The sequence below is a fragment of the Fringilla coelebs genome (genome assembly GCF_963513975.1).
Source record: "Fringilla coelebs genome assembly, chromosome: Z".
Classification (NCBI taxonomy): domain Eukaryota; kingdom Metazoa; phylum Chordata; class Aves; order Passeriformes; family Fringillidae; genus Fringilla; species Fringilla coelebs.
Genome location: NC_140031.1, coordinates 82687877 through 82704140, shown reverse-complemented (window position 1 = coordinate 82704140; position 16264 = coordinate 82687877). Strand labels below are relative to the sequence as shown.

The following is a 16264-nucleotide window of genomic DNA, read 5'->3' as shown; positions in this document are numbered from 1 at the left end:
GTCACCCTCTGCCATGGCAGGGACACCTCCCACTGTCCCGGGCTCCCCAGTGTCCAGCCTGGCCTTGGGCACTGCCTGGGATCCAGGGGCAGCCACAGCTGCTCTGGGCACCCTCACAGAACAATTCCTTCCCAATTGTTCCTAATATTGGGAACAATTCCTTCCCAATATCCCACCTAACCCTGCTCTCTGGCAGTGGGACGCCATTCCCTTGGGTCCTGTCACTCCAGGTTATCACCCAAATTCCCTCTCCAACTCCCTTTTAGGTGCTGATATTAATTTATTGTGCCCCTGGTTACTGGTTCCCACTTGGATGCTGAGTGATTTCCTGTAACTTTTTGGATGCAGCCATCCAGCCAGGTCCTTATCCATCCAAGAGTCCCTCCTTCAAACCTGTCTCTCCAATTCAGTGCCAAATCCTGAGTCTACACAGAGCTAAGTAGTTCTGCTATGAAGACAGAAATTATTTAGAATGCAAAAGAAATCTTGTATCCTACAGGGAATAGCTGTATGCTTAATTTTGAAAGTTCAGAATTGCCTTATGGCTAAATATGTGCATGTGTGAAATCTGGAATTTGTGGAGATGGTGACTGTTAGCCCCCAAATACATAAGAGAAAAACAGGAGTAAATGTGAAAGAGGAATGTTTAGAAATGCACCCTGTTTCACAGTAAAGCAAAGAGTTATATTAAAGAAAAAATACTGTCTTTTGCCAGAATAATGAGCATATTTTGTATATAAATTCAATTATTAAAGATATATGAATTCTGCTTTAAGACCCTAATTAATGCCTCTTTGGAAATAAGATGGAGGGACATCCAGTGAAGAGAGAGAATGCTATAAATAGAAACCCCAACAAGAGGGCTGCTGCTGGAATGTTCATGATACTGTGGAATCCAAACAAGCAGACGGAGTTCAATAAATGAAATGTAGGGTAGCAGGAGTCCCACACTCTGGGTGTTGTATCTCATTTGTGTCTGACATTACGTCACGTACAGAACAGTTGCAGTTGATGTGATTTTTTGGCAATGTGAGATTTATAAATGCCTCCCCTTCAGCCTTTTCCAGATTGAGCTGGAGGTACTCCCCGCCATGTCCTCTGAAAAGGAGCATTGGCTGCTGAAGTAACATTGGCTCCTTAGAAGGAACCAAGGGAATTGAGGGCAATGTGGGTCACTTTGGACCTTTCATCTCTAATAAATTCAAACCTGGTAAATCTTCCGGTGCTTTTTGATGACACGGTTCTTAAGAAAAGACTCTCAATTATAACAAACTTACATTATCCCTAGTAAGCCTTTATCTGATAATAAAACCAGTAATAACAAAACAGTAGGGACCTAAATCTAGACTTGTTAATGTTAAATACAACATATCCATGGTATGGTGGATATGGTTACAGGCTCGAGCCATTAAAACACCATTTTACGGCTTCCCATTCCCCACCACACTGCGGCACCCATATTGTGGCACCTGGGAACATGGTTTAGTGGTGAACATGTGGGGCTGGGTTAAAGTTTGTACTTATTGGTCTTAGAGGCTTGCCCAAACTCAAAGGTTAAGATGAAAAAAAAAAAAAATTAAGGAAATTAACATTTCTTGCAAGAAATACCCTTCCTAAGCTCAATTAAAAATGTTTCTTTTTACTTACTTAATATCATGTCTCAAAATCCTTCAGTTACTGTGGTCTGATTATCTCATCACCCTGCCTTCCCTTCCCTTTTACTCTGAACAATACTGTACATTTTCATAGTAATTATACTTTGATTTTCTATACACCCATGCTCTCACTTGAGCATCTGAAAGGGCCTTAAGTACTATTGAATTGATCTTCAAAACACCCCTTCCATTATCCTCCTCATCCTCATTCCGCAGGTAGGTGGAAATAGCAGCAAGGAGCCAGTGACCTGCGAAAGGCAGTGGAGAGAGCAGGGGCAGAGATGGAAGAAGGTGAGAGCTGAAAATGGGTGACACCAGCCTCACCATTATCCCCCAGCAATTCCCCAGCTGATAAACCATGATAGAGCAGCTCTTCCTTGGCTTCTGGAAACCCACAACGAGCTGTCATCTCCCAAAGTGCTTTTAGCCACCTCAGTGTGTAAACATTTTCCTGAAAAAGGCAAGATAATTTGCCAGACAGACAACATTTGTAGGTGTTGTTGCAAACATACACGGATATGCATTTTTACATGAACTAAATACACCTATCCCTAAAACCACATTGTTTGACTGAGCAGGTGAGGGGACAGGAAAAGTTTCCAAGAGTTAGGATAAAAGGGATTAAGCAGAAAGTGACCTGGATTTGGGTAAACTGTCGGGACGGCAGACGAATGAACCATGGCTGGGAAAGCGATGCTCGGGATCCCTGCTGCTGGGTGGGTCTCCTTTGAATTGGTGCTCGGGGGCACATTCCACTAGTCTTACATGCAGAGTAACCACCTCTCTGGCCTCTAGAAATCACGAACAAATGTATACATCGCACACCAGGGATCCACCGTTTAATTTCACATCTTATTTTGGCTTTGTTTCTCGAATTTAGCTGCTTCTGTGGAAATTCCTGGGAAGAGGAATTGGTCTCTTCAGCGTGATTTAGTCTGAGTCTTACAGGACTTAGGCGGGTTTGTCATTCCTCAGGTGTTGCAGCCCCAGCACTAGCCCGGATAATGCAGAGTGATTGCTGGGCTGAATGAATCCTGACACAGCCGCCCTGACTTCTGCAGAGCTGCACCGGCGGTGAGTTTGGCCCGTGGATCCCATTGTTATGGTAAGGAGCTGTCAGTGCCGCGCACAGATCAGGGGAGCTGGCGCTGATGAGCTGCTGAAGCTAAAGTGTGCTATTTCACAGTGTTATTAAATAAATCATTCAAATTTCGGTGACAGATTGCTCTCAGACTCTTCTCTTCCCGACTTCCTTTGACTCCTGCGGTATTATTTACCCGGTGAAAGCGCTGCACAATGGCTGGGGCTGGGGATTGGAAGTGGTTTGGATAACCTCTACCCCCTGCCCTGCCTGGAATCTTCCCGTGCGGTATAACTGTGCTGTAGGTAAATACTGCAGTGAACCCTTGTGCCAGGGTAAATTTGGTCAAGTGGGGCCAGCACTTTTGGGAATTATGGACTAAAAGTAAGAAATTCTGAGGCAAGTACAAGAGTACTGAAACTGCAAGAACCTGGTGCTGGAATTCTATAGACATGGTTTGGAGGGTTGGAGCCCAACAAATACTTTTTTTGCACACACTTCTGCAGTGGAAATTGTCAGCAGTTTCAGGGTCAGGAAAGTACTCCAGCAACATTCAAATGATCATCTTGCTTGATATACGCAGTGATTATGCAGCATGCTGCAGGTTTCAAACTTTACCTGAATAAATGCACAGATGTTATGGGGAAAAGAACCACCAAACCCAAACAAAACTAGATTTGATAATAGCTCTAATTTACCTGCTGATATGACTTTTGGAGGTTCTGGTAAATTCCTGGACTCTGTAATTCAAAAGAAGGAAAAAAGTCCTTAGCCTTGTCCAAATAAAGATAAACAAAAGCATGAGTGTTATAAATAAACTTTTGTTATTTAACAGAGTATTTGGTGAAGTCTAGCATAGAGGTGATATTTTAGCATATGCTAACCTCTTCATTTTAGGCAGCAGGTCTTTTCTATGATGTAAAAAAAATTCTTATCAATAACAAATGAGAGAAAGGTATATTAAAAATGTTTAGAGGGCATGATCTTTTGTTGGTGAGGACATTAAAACAGGGATTTTCTACAGTGCCACAACTGTTGTATTAGGAATGCTACAGAGTAGTAAAATGATAAGAATTCCTTGGGGAGGGGAGACCTGAAGGAGAACTGCATAATCCCTTGTTTCAGGTTACTTTGTTTCTGCACCCATTTAACTCACATTTTAACAAGTGGCTTTGAAATGCTCACAGACAGACCATCACCAGGCTATGCACTTGTGCTTAAGAGATATTTAATAAAATTTTTTTTTTTCCCCAGTAAACTTTTAAGTTTCTTACGGAAGCAGCTCCAATCTGGTTTTGATAAACTCACATTAGTGTTACCAGCGTGCCCTCTGACAGCACAAAGCAATTTAATTTCATTATTGTAGGTCCATGTCCACAGCCCATTGGATGTTTTCTAGGGTACAGAAGCCCAGAGCCACATCATAACCCCCTCACAGCTCCCAAAGACCACCTCAACCCATGACAATCCCCTCTTTAGCTCCACAAATCTCCCCAAATCCATAACTACCCTTTAGCCCCCTGAGACCCCCCCCACCCAGAGCTGCCCCAAATTCACGATAAGCCCTTATAGCCCCACAGACTCCTCCTGAGTCCCCCAGGCCTCCCAGGTTCATGATAACTCCCCAGAACCCCTCCCAACTCCCCCAGAGACCCCCAATCCTTTTTTATCATCATTAACCCTCAAGTCCCTCTAGAACCCCCATAGCTCCCATAGCACCCTCAGACCTCTCTAGAGCCCCTTCAAATCTAGAACACCTCAGAGCCCCACAACTCCTCTGTACTCCCAAAACCCCCCGCAGATCTACCAGAACCCCCATAACTCCCTGATAGCTCCCCCAGACCCTTCAGACCACCACAAATCCATGATAAACCCCATTACCCCCTATGGCCTCCCCAGACCTCAACAAACACCCCCATAATCCCTCTATATCCCCCTACAGTGCCCCAAATCTAGAACACCCCAGAGCACCTCCAAATCCCTTTGTGCCCCTCAGACCCCCATAAACCCATGAAAACCCCGTACAGCTACCCCCAAACCACCACAGCCCCCCAGATCTCCCCCATCCCATGATAATCCTCCTATCAGCTCCCCCAAGCCTCTCTAACATCCCAGAACCCATGATAATTCCCTTGAACCCATGATAATTCCCCTTTAGCCCCCCAGGCCCCCTGTACCCCTCCCCAGACCCCCCCAAACCCACGATACCGCCCCCACAGGTTTCACCCAGCTGCCATCAGGAGGTGTTTTCACAGCTCTGGTGTGTCTCCAGCGTGCCAAAAGCACACTGCAGTTGTGCTGCTCCACTGCTGGGTATGGAACTGGAATTTCCTCCTGGGATCTAAACAGGAAGAGGAGGGTTTCATGGTCTTTAATAAGAGAAATTAGCTTTTACTGAAATAACAGGGAGTGGTAACACTCAGTGGGTAACAACCTTACTGGGAGTGACCTCAGTTGGAGTATGAATTTAAGCTCCCGGGTTTGTTGCTTTGCTGTCACAGACAAGGGGAAAAGTAGGGAAGAAAGGGAAATGAAACCAAATCCAACTCTTGGAATGATGCCTGTGGTGATCCTCAGAAGTCCGGGGGTCAAACGTACAGATCCCATACATCCCTGGTGTGCAGGGTGTTGTGTGCATGCAGTGACATCAAACACAACTGTTAAGCCCAACCTGCTGGGACAAAACCTGCACTGCATGTACTATACATAAATTCCATACCAAAAATATACAGAAATTCTTTTACACTTGTGTTACTTCTTGTTTGGCTTCTGGGTAATTTCTGTTGTTGAACTACTTTATTTTACACACACAGAAAAAAAAAACAAACAAAAAAAACCCCAAACCCCCTTTAATCTGTGTAGAATTTCCCTCTTAATCTTCAACTGGATCAGTTTCCTTAGGTAAAAGAGTTCCATAGACCTGTACCAATTTACTCTGGAGCTTATCAATATGTTTAATTTATGTTTTTGGCATAAAAGTAACCCTAGTTATGATCTACCTACAAAAATATTTCACACACTGCACTTATTTTTGACTTTTTAGTGAACTTAACACTGGTATTGTAGTTTGTTGGTTTAATAAAACAAGACAGAAAGACTAACTTGCTTATTTATTAGATTTATATATATTTACTACAGTTCCAAGTGTATCCTCTTACTGTAATTTCATATAATAATGACCTTTGCTCCACTGCCCACAGATATTTTAATGCTGTTTTGACCAAGAACTTGTGAGCTAATTAGAACAAAATCTTTCTGCATCAAGCAGTTCTTCTCATTAATTGCAACATCCCCCAAATTCAATTTCCATGCTCAGGAGCAGCACTTCTGACACTTTCAACTGTTGCCAGCTTTTGTATGGATAGTATCAGTATTTCCTAGATAGCCTGTCTCAAGTTGAGTTTGATATATATTGGGCTAATAGGAGACAAAAAAAAAAAAAAAAAGAAAACAAGAAAGAAACATGAATAACAGTACCTTGCAAAGAATACAGAACAAATGAAAAAAAATAATCCGAACTCTGAAAGATTTATTCAACTTTTATGTAAAATGGAAAAGGTAGGTAAAATTGCCAAAAACAGAAGGTGGCAACAACTGCTGCATTTTGACTGTACTTCCTTCAGTGCTGATTGGAAACATTTGCCACTGGAGTGGAATAAAAACCTTCATGAAAAATGAATGCTGTTTGTGTACCTCTCAGTTTATTTCCTTTTGAACTTTCAGCACAGTCACGGGGCCCAAGAGCTCAAACAGTCGAAGGCACAGAATACAAGTTGACAAAATTCCTCTCCATTCACCAGCCCAGCAGTAACCACAGTCTTCAACAGGTCTCTTCATTCCTCCTTTTCTGCCAGCAAAAGGAAAAATAACACTACTTGTGTACCTCACAAAAGAAGAGCAGTATTACAGTGATTACTGAAAAATAGAGTTTGTTAACAATTGTGAAAAAGTAACTGTCCACTTACCAAGTTGTATCAGGAGACAGGATTTTGACTACTAAGTCTCCTGAACAAACACAGCAGAAAAATGCAGATTATCTTATTTTTAATTCTTATTACATATAGTACAGAAAATGAAGAAACCTTGTGTTATAGCACAGGTGAAATGGTTTGAGCACACTGTCCAGCAGCATCACAAGACATTCTCAGAAGCATTTTGCTTTGGCTACACCATTATTTCTGATTTGGCCCACCTGGCAATAATCTTTTGTTACAAAACTTTGCAACACGGGTACTGCCAGGCACTGGCAATCACAAAGTATTATCTCTTTTTGTCCCAGCAACCTCACTCAGTGTCAGACATTAGGAGTAATCAAAGAACAAAGTGTAAGAAGTAGCATTAGAATTACTGTGAGGAATTACTTTGTCAGGAGATGAAGCACACTGAGGAAGAATCATGGAATGAAATGTTCATGGTGTTAATTCTGCCAGTCTGGGAGCTGTTTCTCCTTTGGAGAGTGGAGTACTGCATGAACTGCTCGACTTATCAAGGAGTTTGGGCTGGAGCCGCATTTCCTGGGACAAAAGAGCAGGATGAAGAGATGAAAAAGACCTTTCAGAGGTCATTCAGTCTGGCTGATAAAGGATTATTCTCCACAATCTTTATTTAGTTCAGTTCTAAAATTCCCAATCAACTAAGTCCCTACAACAACTGTAATTTACCGTGAAATTTTTTTGTTGTGATATTTGATAAAAATTTGGTAATGGTATCAATGGCTTTGCTCATTCAACATCATCATCCTCAATGATAAATATATATATTCTAAATGCATAGTAATAAATTTAGAGGAAAATTAAATGGTCTGATGACCTTCTAATGCATTTAAAGCAGTGACACAAGGAACAGGGCTATTAATGCTCTTGCCTGGCAGAGATGAGATGGAAACCCAAGGCATTTTTCAGGCAAAAGGAGGAAGAGAGTGGAGAGAACCCCCCACTTTGGGATTTCTTGTCCAGTAATTTCAGAGCAGCAGCAGATGCATTTCCCTTGATAAAGAGGCACACACTGCAATCTACTGCAGTGCCCTGGCAACGGGACTGGAGATGACCAAGTTGATACCAGGTGCTGCAAGAACAGAATTATTTTACTCTACTCAGCCTTATTTTGTCAGCCATGGCGACTCCTTTGCCAACTTCGATGCAAGATCAGGGCCCTCTCAGCCACTTTTTATACAAGCCATGTCTCAAACCCAATGATTCTTCCCTAAGATAATCCAGAGAGACAGTAACAAAGCTAAAATTAGAAATCAGGAGCTGTAGCTTCCAAGGAAAAGCACATTACGTGACGTTTTTTTCATTACCACATGCATTTACTGTTAGCAAAAATGGCCTAGAGAGAACACTCCACAGTGAAAAATCCTCCCCCAAAACTCAGGGGTGGGTGACAACGTGGTGTTTTATGCAACAAATTTAAAAAAAAACATTAAAAAAACCAGTTTAAAATATATATAAATAATTAATTCTGATGATTAAATAAGGGCTATAGCATCACAGCCTATAATGCAATCACCCAAACTATGAGGCTGATTTTAAAAATTATGTATGCAGTGAAAATACCAATCTATGAGGGCATAATAATCTGTTCAAATAATACAATTAATGCAATAATATACATAATACAATTAATAATTCTCCAGAATAAGTTAATGAAGTAAAACTTCGTTTATATATACACCTAATGTCAAAAACTGCAAACTTAGGTGGAAAATTTCATTGATCACAAGTGGTGAAAATCATCTTTGCACATGAACTCTGGTATTTATTTGAAGGACTTGGCTGCTAACAGGAATTTTAAGAACCAAGAGAGACACTTTACTTCAGAAATATATGAAAAGGAAGAAAAAGAAAAAGAAAAAAAGAAAAAGAAAAAAAGAAAAAGAAAAAAAGAAAAAGAAAAAAAGAAAAAGAAAAAAGAAAAAGAAAAAAGAAAAAGAAAAAAGAAAAAGAAAAAAAGAAAAAGAAAGAAAAAGAAAAAGAAAGAAAAAGAAAAAAAGAAAAAGAAAAAAGAAAAAGAAAAAAAGAAAAAGAAAAAAAGAAAAAGAAAAAAAGAAAAAGAAAAAAAGAGAGAAAAAGAGAGAAAAAGAGAGAAAAAGAGAGAAAAAGAGAGAAAAAGAGAGAAAGAAAGCATTGGCCCTCCTGAGCTCTCCACACCCAGCAAATTACAAGGAAATTTGGAAGTGCACAGTTGGGAAAATGTCACATCACAACAGACCATTTGCATACAGAAGGTTTCCTGAGTAGTGTGGTCTCCAGACTGGTGGGGAAGCTGTGGTTTACTACACACACAACAATCCTAGACCTATTTAAAACAGCAGTTTATAGCTAAATAGGTAAAAAAAAATATTTTATGTCTATCGTGTTATAGTGCATTCTGCACACACTGCCTTGGACTGCTTAGCCATGCCAGGCAAGACTTTACCACTGGAAACCGTATGGTTTAATAGACTCTTTAATTTAAAAATAACTCCAACAGCCATTTGCATAGCAGCTTCAATGCTCCTCCCAAATTCTCAGACCTACAGGCAATTACAGAAACAGCACAGCTGGGTAATGGAAGGAACATTGGAATACATGCTGACACCTCCTGGAAACGGCCGAGAAAGTGCTCAGGTGACCCCCCTGCCTTGTTAACTCCACACCACCTCCTCCTCCTCAAGGAGTACCTGATATCTTTATACAGCGGGGACAGGAAGGTGACTAGGCCTGCTATTGCCCAGGTCTTTGTGTGACAACAACCTGGGCTGGATGCACGGAAGGCTGGCTCCTCCCGGGCTGGCTGGGCACCCGCACCTCTCACCGGGCTGGGGCGGGCGGCTGCAGCCCCCGGGGTCCCTCACCGCCCGCAGGGCCTTCACACCCCGCAGGCACCTCGGCCCCGTCCCTCCCTCATGGCCCTCGGCCCTCATTCCCGCTGCCCCTTCAGCCCCTCATGGCCTCCAGCCCCGCTGCCCCCATCTCTGCCACCCTCACCCCCGCACCACACCCTGCTTGTCCCCCTCAGCCTTCATCCCCTAGAGCCCTTCATTCCCTCACCCCGCTCTTTTCCTTCATTCCTCTCATGCCCTTTTTTATCCCCTCGTATTGCCTAATCGCCCTCATCCCTTTCGTTCCCGGCATCCCGCCATTCCCTCGTCCCCATCATCCCCCTCACTCCTTCATTACCTCACCTCTCTCATTCTCTCTTCCCCCCATTCCCTCCCATTCCCTCACTCCTTTATCCCCCTCACTCCTTCATTCCCTCATCCCTCTCAATCCCTCATTCCTTCATTCTCCCATTCCCTCACTCCTTTATCCCCCTCACTCTATCATCCCCTCATTCCCCTCACTTCTTCATTCCCTCATCCCTCTCAATCCCTCATTCCTTCATTTTCCCATTCCCTCACTCCTTTATCCCCCTCACTCCTTCATTCCCTGGTCCCTTCATCCCATTCCCTCACTCCTTTACCCCCCTCCTCCCTCTCATTCCCTCATCCCTCTCATCCCCCATTCCTCCATCCCCTCATCCCCCTCGCTCCCCCATTTCCTAACTCCTTCATTCCCTCATCCTCCTCGCTCCTCCATTCCCTCCCCACCCCCCCATTCCCCCTCATCCCTCAGTCCCCCATTCCTTCATTCTCCCATTCCCTCACTCCTTTATCCCCCTCACTCCTTCATTCCCTCATCCCTCTCAATCCCTCATTCCTTCATTCTCCCATTCCCTCACTCCTTTATCCCCCTCACTCCTTCATTCCTTCGTCCCTTCATCCCATTCCCTCACTCCTTTACCCCCCTCATCCCTCTCATCCCCCATTCCTCCATTCCCTCATCCCCCTCGCTCCCCCATTTCCCAACTCCTTCATTCCCTCATCCCCCTCGCTCCCCCATTTCCCAACTCCTCCATCCCCTCATCCCCCTCGCTCCCCCATTTCCCAACTCCTTCATTCCCTCATCCCGCTCATCCTCCTCGCTCCTCCATTCCCTCACCCCGCCCCCCCCCATTCCCCCTCATCCCTCAGTCCCCATTCCCGCCCCCACCGACCCGCGCGCACGCGCAGCTGGCCCCTCCCCCCCAAGGGGTAGCGGCGGGCCCGCGCATGCGCAGCGGGGGGCGGGGCTGGCGCGCGCCCGGAGCGGCGGGAGGAGGAGGAGGAGGAGGAGAAGGAGGAAAAAGAGGAGGAAAAGGAAAAAGAAGGAGGAGCGCACGGTACGTGAGGGGCGGCGAACGGGGCTGGTCCCTCCCGCTCTCCCCGACCCTGTCCGCCGGGGCCGGGAAGACTGTGGAAAGGAGGAAAAGGAAAAATCTGTGCGGGGCTCGCCTGGCCTCCAGCAGCCGGCCAGGCCTGTGTCCGAGCGGGACGGGCCCGTGCGGGTCGGCTCGGGGCTCCTTCACGGAGTCTGGGGAGGGGAGCTCCGAGAGGGGATCCCATCTATCCATGCAAACATCCCCAGGGCTGCCAGAGCACGGGCCGGGCTCTGCTCGGTGCCGCCGGTGCCGGCAGCAGCAGCGGCGGCCATCAGAGAAAGGGCGGCCAGGGGCAGGGCAGCGGGAGGAAGAACTCGTGTCCGTGGAGGGGCAGAGCCCTGGAACGGCTGCCCGGGGAGGGCCGGGAGTGTCCCTGTGTGGAGACATGGCAGCCCCAGCCGGGCACCTGCCTGTGCCCCTGACCACGGCTCCCTGCCTGCGCAGGGCTGGGCTGGGGCAGCTCCAGAGGAACCTTCCAGCCCTAGGGCTGTGGGATTCGGTGATTCTCCACAGCTGCCGTTTTCCAGAAGCACGCAGCTCTGTTTCAACCCTGTGAGGGAGCTGTGCACTCAGTACGTTTTTCAATGAGTGCGGTTTGCATCTCTTCATCAGGGCTGGGGCACTTGGGGAATTACAGAAACACCTGCACTGTCTGTTTCCTGCTTTTCCCCTTTCCTGGCATCCAAGAGGCACAGAGCCTTGGGTTAACTGCTGTTGAGAGTAATGTGTTTCAAGTGCTAATAAATAATTTTTGTCCTGGGCAGACAGGATCATGATGTGACTCAGGGTCAGGTACTGAAAAATAATGAGCATTGTGTGACATGCTGTGTCACTTGTATTTCTTGTTAAGGAGAGGTGTGATCTGGTTGTAATAGTTACAGGTTATTGTTGTGATAGCTACTGATGGGACAAGGGGAATGGCTTTAATATTAGAAAAAGTAGGTTTGGAGCAAATAGTGGGACAAAATCCTTCCCTGTGAGGGTGGGTAGGCCCTGGCACAGGGTGCCCAGAGCAGCTGGGGCTGCCCCTGGATCCCTGGCAGTGCCCAAGGCCAGGATGGACACTGGGGCTGGGAGCACCCTGGGACAGTGGAAGGTGTCCCTGCCCATGATGAGTTTTATGGTTCCTTCCATCCAAACCATTCTGTGATTCAGGGGTTTGTTTGTGGGGCTGCCTGATGTCCACAAACACATTAAACCAGCTTTGTTTATGACACATCCTCATTGAAATGGGCAAGGGGAGGGGGGGGCAAGTAAAAATGACCAAATTATCTGAGAAAAATTTCATCTTCAAAACGCTGTCAGAAAACCTTTTGAGGGACAGGGAAGGTTTTGAAACTATATTTTTGGGCCACAGAGAGCTGCACTGCGCTGTTAAGGAAATACATGTTAAAAGGGCAGCTCTGGGCTGCCCAGTACAGGGAAGACACCACAATACTGGAACCAGTCCAGGTGTTTGGTGAGGCAAGGCTGAGAGGGCTGGCAGGAATGAGCCTGGAGAAGAGAAAGGTCAGTGGGATCTTCTGAATGCCCATAAATACGTGGTGGGAGGGATTAAAGAAGATGGCGCAGACTTCCTTCAGTCGAGGCAACACAAGAGGCAACAAGCACAAACTGATAGGTAAATGCTTCCAGTTAAACAGAAGAAAAAATATTCCCTACTGTGGTAATTGAGCACTGAAACAGGTACCATAGAGAGGCTGTGGCATCTGCATGCTTGGAGATAACCAAAACCCAGATTCAAACAAACCTGAGCAACCTGCTGCAGTTGACACTGCTGAGAGCAATGGACCAAAGGTCTTCAAAGGTCTCTTCCAGTCTCAGCTGTTCTGCAGATCCATTATTCCCTGATGGAATTGAAGAAAAGTCTTTGTGTTATTTAAAGCAATAGGTTTTTTTCCTTCTGGTTTGTTATTTTACTATTCAGCTGCTATGATTTAGTGAAATTTCTCAGTGTTTTTCTCATCTGCCAGCACTAACCTTCGGTTTGCTCTGCAGGTATCCTGTAGCATGGCAGGTGAAGAAGACTTCTTTTTGGAGGAGAAAAGATTCAAGCAGTTCTGTGAAGAGTTCGTTAAGCACTCGCAGCAGATAGGAGATGGCTGGGAGTGGAGAACAAGCAAGGTAAAGCAGTCAGAGTGTTGGGTTATAGAGGCTCTTGCTGGGCTTTTTGAGCTGTCGACAACCACCACATCCTTTAACTGCACGGGTATGTTGAGTTGAGGATTTAGGCCAGTGCAGGTATTGAACAGGGTTGTGGATTTCTTAATCCTGGGCAATCTATCAAAACCCTTTTTCAGCTCTGGGCAGAACCAGACAATGAATGTGGTGTCACTGTGAAATTCAATCCTTCCTACTCTGGGCAACTGCATGTGGTTTTATATCCAAGGTTCACTTTAACCCTTTAGGCTGAAATAGCACATAGTCTTTGCTCTAGATCCTTGGCTTAGTACTTTCATTGCAATACTGTCATTTGCAACCAGAAATATCTGCCAGTATTAATGATCAGTTCTCATCATTTGGTGCTTCTCCATAACTTTCAAACCTCTACAGTAATAACTACATATTGTTAGTAGGTCATTAATCAAAATTTTAAATAGCACAGGGCTAAGACTAGTCCCAAAGGACCCCATTAGAATCACTTATTTTATGATGATTTGCCCATTTTTTAAGTTACACTTTGAGATCTGTGAATTATTAATTTTTCATCCTATAGCATGTGTAAGATAACTGTGGGATCATTTTAATTATTTTAAATTTCCACTTGTGGAATCCACAGATATCTTAGGAAATTCTGAGCATGTATTGTTCCAACTTGTATGTTTATCAACCAAACGTGTCTTCTGAAATTACACTGACAAATTCTGTTTTCTTTAAGAAGAATGGTTTTGCTATACATATTTTTTCATTTACTGAGTTCTATATGACTTTTGTTATTTTGCTCAGGATATTGTCAAACTAATATATGTATAGGTACACAAATTATCCAGTATATGTATTATAGTGTATAGATATATGTTGGTACAGTATATAAAAATTTATGGTTCCAGTATATGGAGATGTGTTGATACATGCTGGCTTACTCCAGGATGTAGGATTTCATGCTGTCTTTTTTCTGTATTCTGTCTTTCTATTGTATAAAATCTGCTACTCTAGCTTTTTTATTTTTTTTTCTTTAGAGTTTAATGGCTTCAGTGTTTTCCCACGTTTTAATGAATTTTTTGCGAGAAAAGTCATGCTTTTTCCCATGTGTGCCATTGTTCTTACATGTGTAGTTGTACATTAATATTTGTAACCCTTCCATCACAGACAATCAGAATTTCAGTAAGAGGGAGAAGAGGGAGGACCTTGGACTTAGATTTGTTCTATTGAGGAGTTTTTATAAGAGTGCAAATATTAGCCAAGTGTTACAATGCACCCTTTCTTACAGAAAACCATTTGAAACTTTAGATTTCAGTTCAAGGCTATATTTGTGAGGATTTATTCAACAAAGAAAGATGCTCTGAGCCTCTACTGGGAATTTAATACATGGGTCAAAGTCTGAACTTTCTGTGAAATAAGAAGCTTTGCTGGAAATAGCAGAATGAGATAGATTTTTGTTCTCATATAAAAAAATTCTAAGAGCGTTGTTTTCTTTTTTTAATGGGCCAAGTTGGCGACTCTGTGATTTCAGTGTGTGATAAAAACCTGGCCACGGAGACCATCCATTTTCAGTGTGGAGTCTGAGAAGAAAGCTTTTCCTCAACAAGATGTCTCATTGTCTTTTTGCCTTTTTTTTTTTTTTTTTTTTTTTTTTAACCTGTATATGTGTTGTGGGTAGTTTGGGGCACTCTTAATTTTGCTGATGTAATGCACTTGGATCTCATTCCTCATTCCTGACTCACGTGAATAGACCCATTGATAGCAGTGAGACCACACAAGTGAACCAGGCTGGTAGAACTGTGTTCCCGTGTTTTCTGTGGAGATTAAATTTAGATGATGAAATACTCATTGTTCTTGTGGAGCTGGCTCTTAGTGCATAAGCTCACATGGCCCAGGCAGAACCCTGTATTTATAGCTATAAGTGAAATGTTCCAAATGATGTTATTTTTATAATGTGTTCTCTTGGTTTGGGGTTTTTTTTCCACCGTAAGAAAGCTGTAAAAAAGCCAAGAGCACCTCTCCTGCAGGAGCTGGTGGAGCTGAACTTGGGTGCTGCTGTTAAGGATGAATGGTTAAATCTTGCTGTGGAGGTCGAGATTTAGCTGAAGCAAACGAGGCCCTATTTGCTCTCTGCTTTGTGTTTGTTTCATATTTAGTGAGGTTAATCCAGGTAATCATACCAAAAGTTGCATTTGTTCCCTTTGGCTTCCCTTACAGCTGCAGTAGGAAGGGACTCCCTTAGCACATTAGTGGGATCAGGGTTCTGGCTACAGCTGTGGTTTATAGGGGTATAGAAGAGTACAAAACACCACTGAGTGCAGCAGGAGGGATGCTGCTCCTTCCTGTCTGCTCTGACACAGCTACAGAGACTGCTGGCTCCATCCATCCATCCATCCATCCATCCATCCATCCATCCATCCATCCATCCATCCATCCATCCATCCATCCATCCATCCATCCATCCATCCATCCATCCTCCATCCATGTTTTCTCGTGGCACTCAAAGAGTGCAAGGCTGTGAAGTTTGGCTGCACTCTCCCAGGCAAAGAACCAGTTCAGGGAGGAGGAGGCTCAGTCCAGCCCTGCTCTGGCACAGCTCACTGTGCCGTGGGGCATTTCTCCTCTGTGGGTGGCTGCAGCCCTTCTTCTGCTGCTCTCAGTGGGACAAATACCTGTGTAGGTGTCTTTCCTCCTGCTGGCACTGTTGGGAAGCTCCACGAGGAGACACTTGAGAGGAGCGAGGAGATGCTTGAGAGAGAGTTGAGAGTGAGAGAAGTGGATTTTCTATCACTAGTTTAGGCTTAGTTTTTCTTTCACCATTCTCTGCGCACTGGGTTCCTCCCTGCACAGGCTGCACTTGGCTCTGCAGCCAGGACTTGCATGAAGGTTGGTGGGTTCATGCTCTTAATGAGATTTGTTGAGAAAATAAGGCATAAAGTAGGAGAAGTGGGCAGTGTAATTGGCTATGCTGTTAGTCATGCTTAAAAATCAATGGAAAAAGTACACCTAGGGTGCATTATCCTTTTTTTAATGCATGAAACTTTATCAGAACAAAGTAAACAAGTAGCTCTTATATATTTTGGAGATACATTTAATCTACGGTGTCTTTGGAAAGAGAGAACTAGTGTGTCAGTATAAAACCTGTGATGGTTTAAAGATAAAAATA

General features: G+C 44.3%; 1 protein-coding gene across 1 annotated transcript in view; it reads left to right on the top strand.

Moving 5' to 3' along the window:
- Window positions 1-10822: 10822 nt before the first annotated feature.
- The window catches only part of ATG10 (autophagy related 10), a 59514-nt gene continuing 54072 nt past the window's right edge, over window positions 10823-16264 (top strand). Inside the window, exons 1-2 of the mRNA XM_084225018.1 lie at window positions 10823-10917; window positions 12955-13080. Coding sequence (XP_084081144.1) covers window positions 12967-13080 — 114 coding nt within the window. The 5' untranslated portion in view covers window positions 10823-10917; window positions 12955-12966. The remainder of the gene's footprint in view (window positions 10918-12954; window positions 13081-16264) is intronic.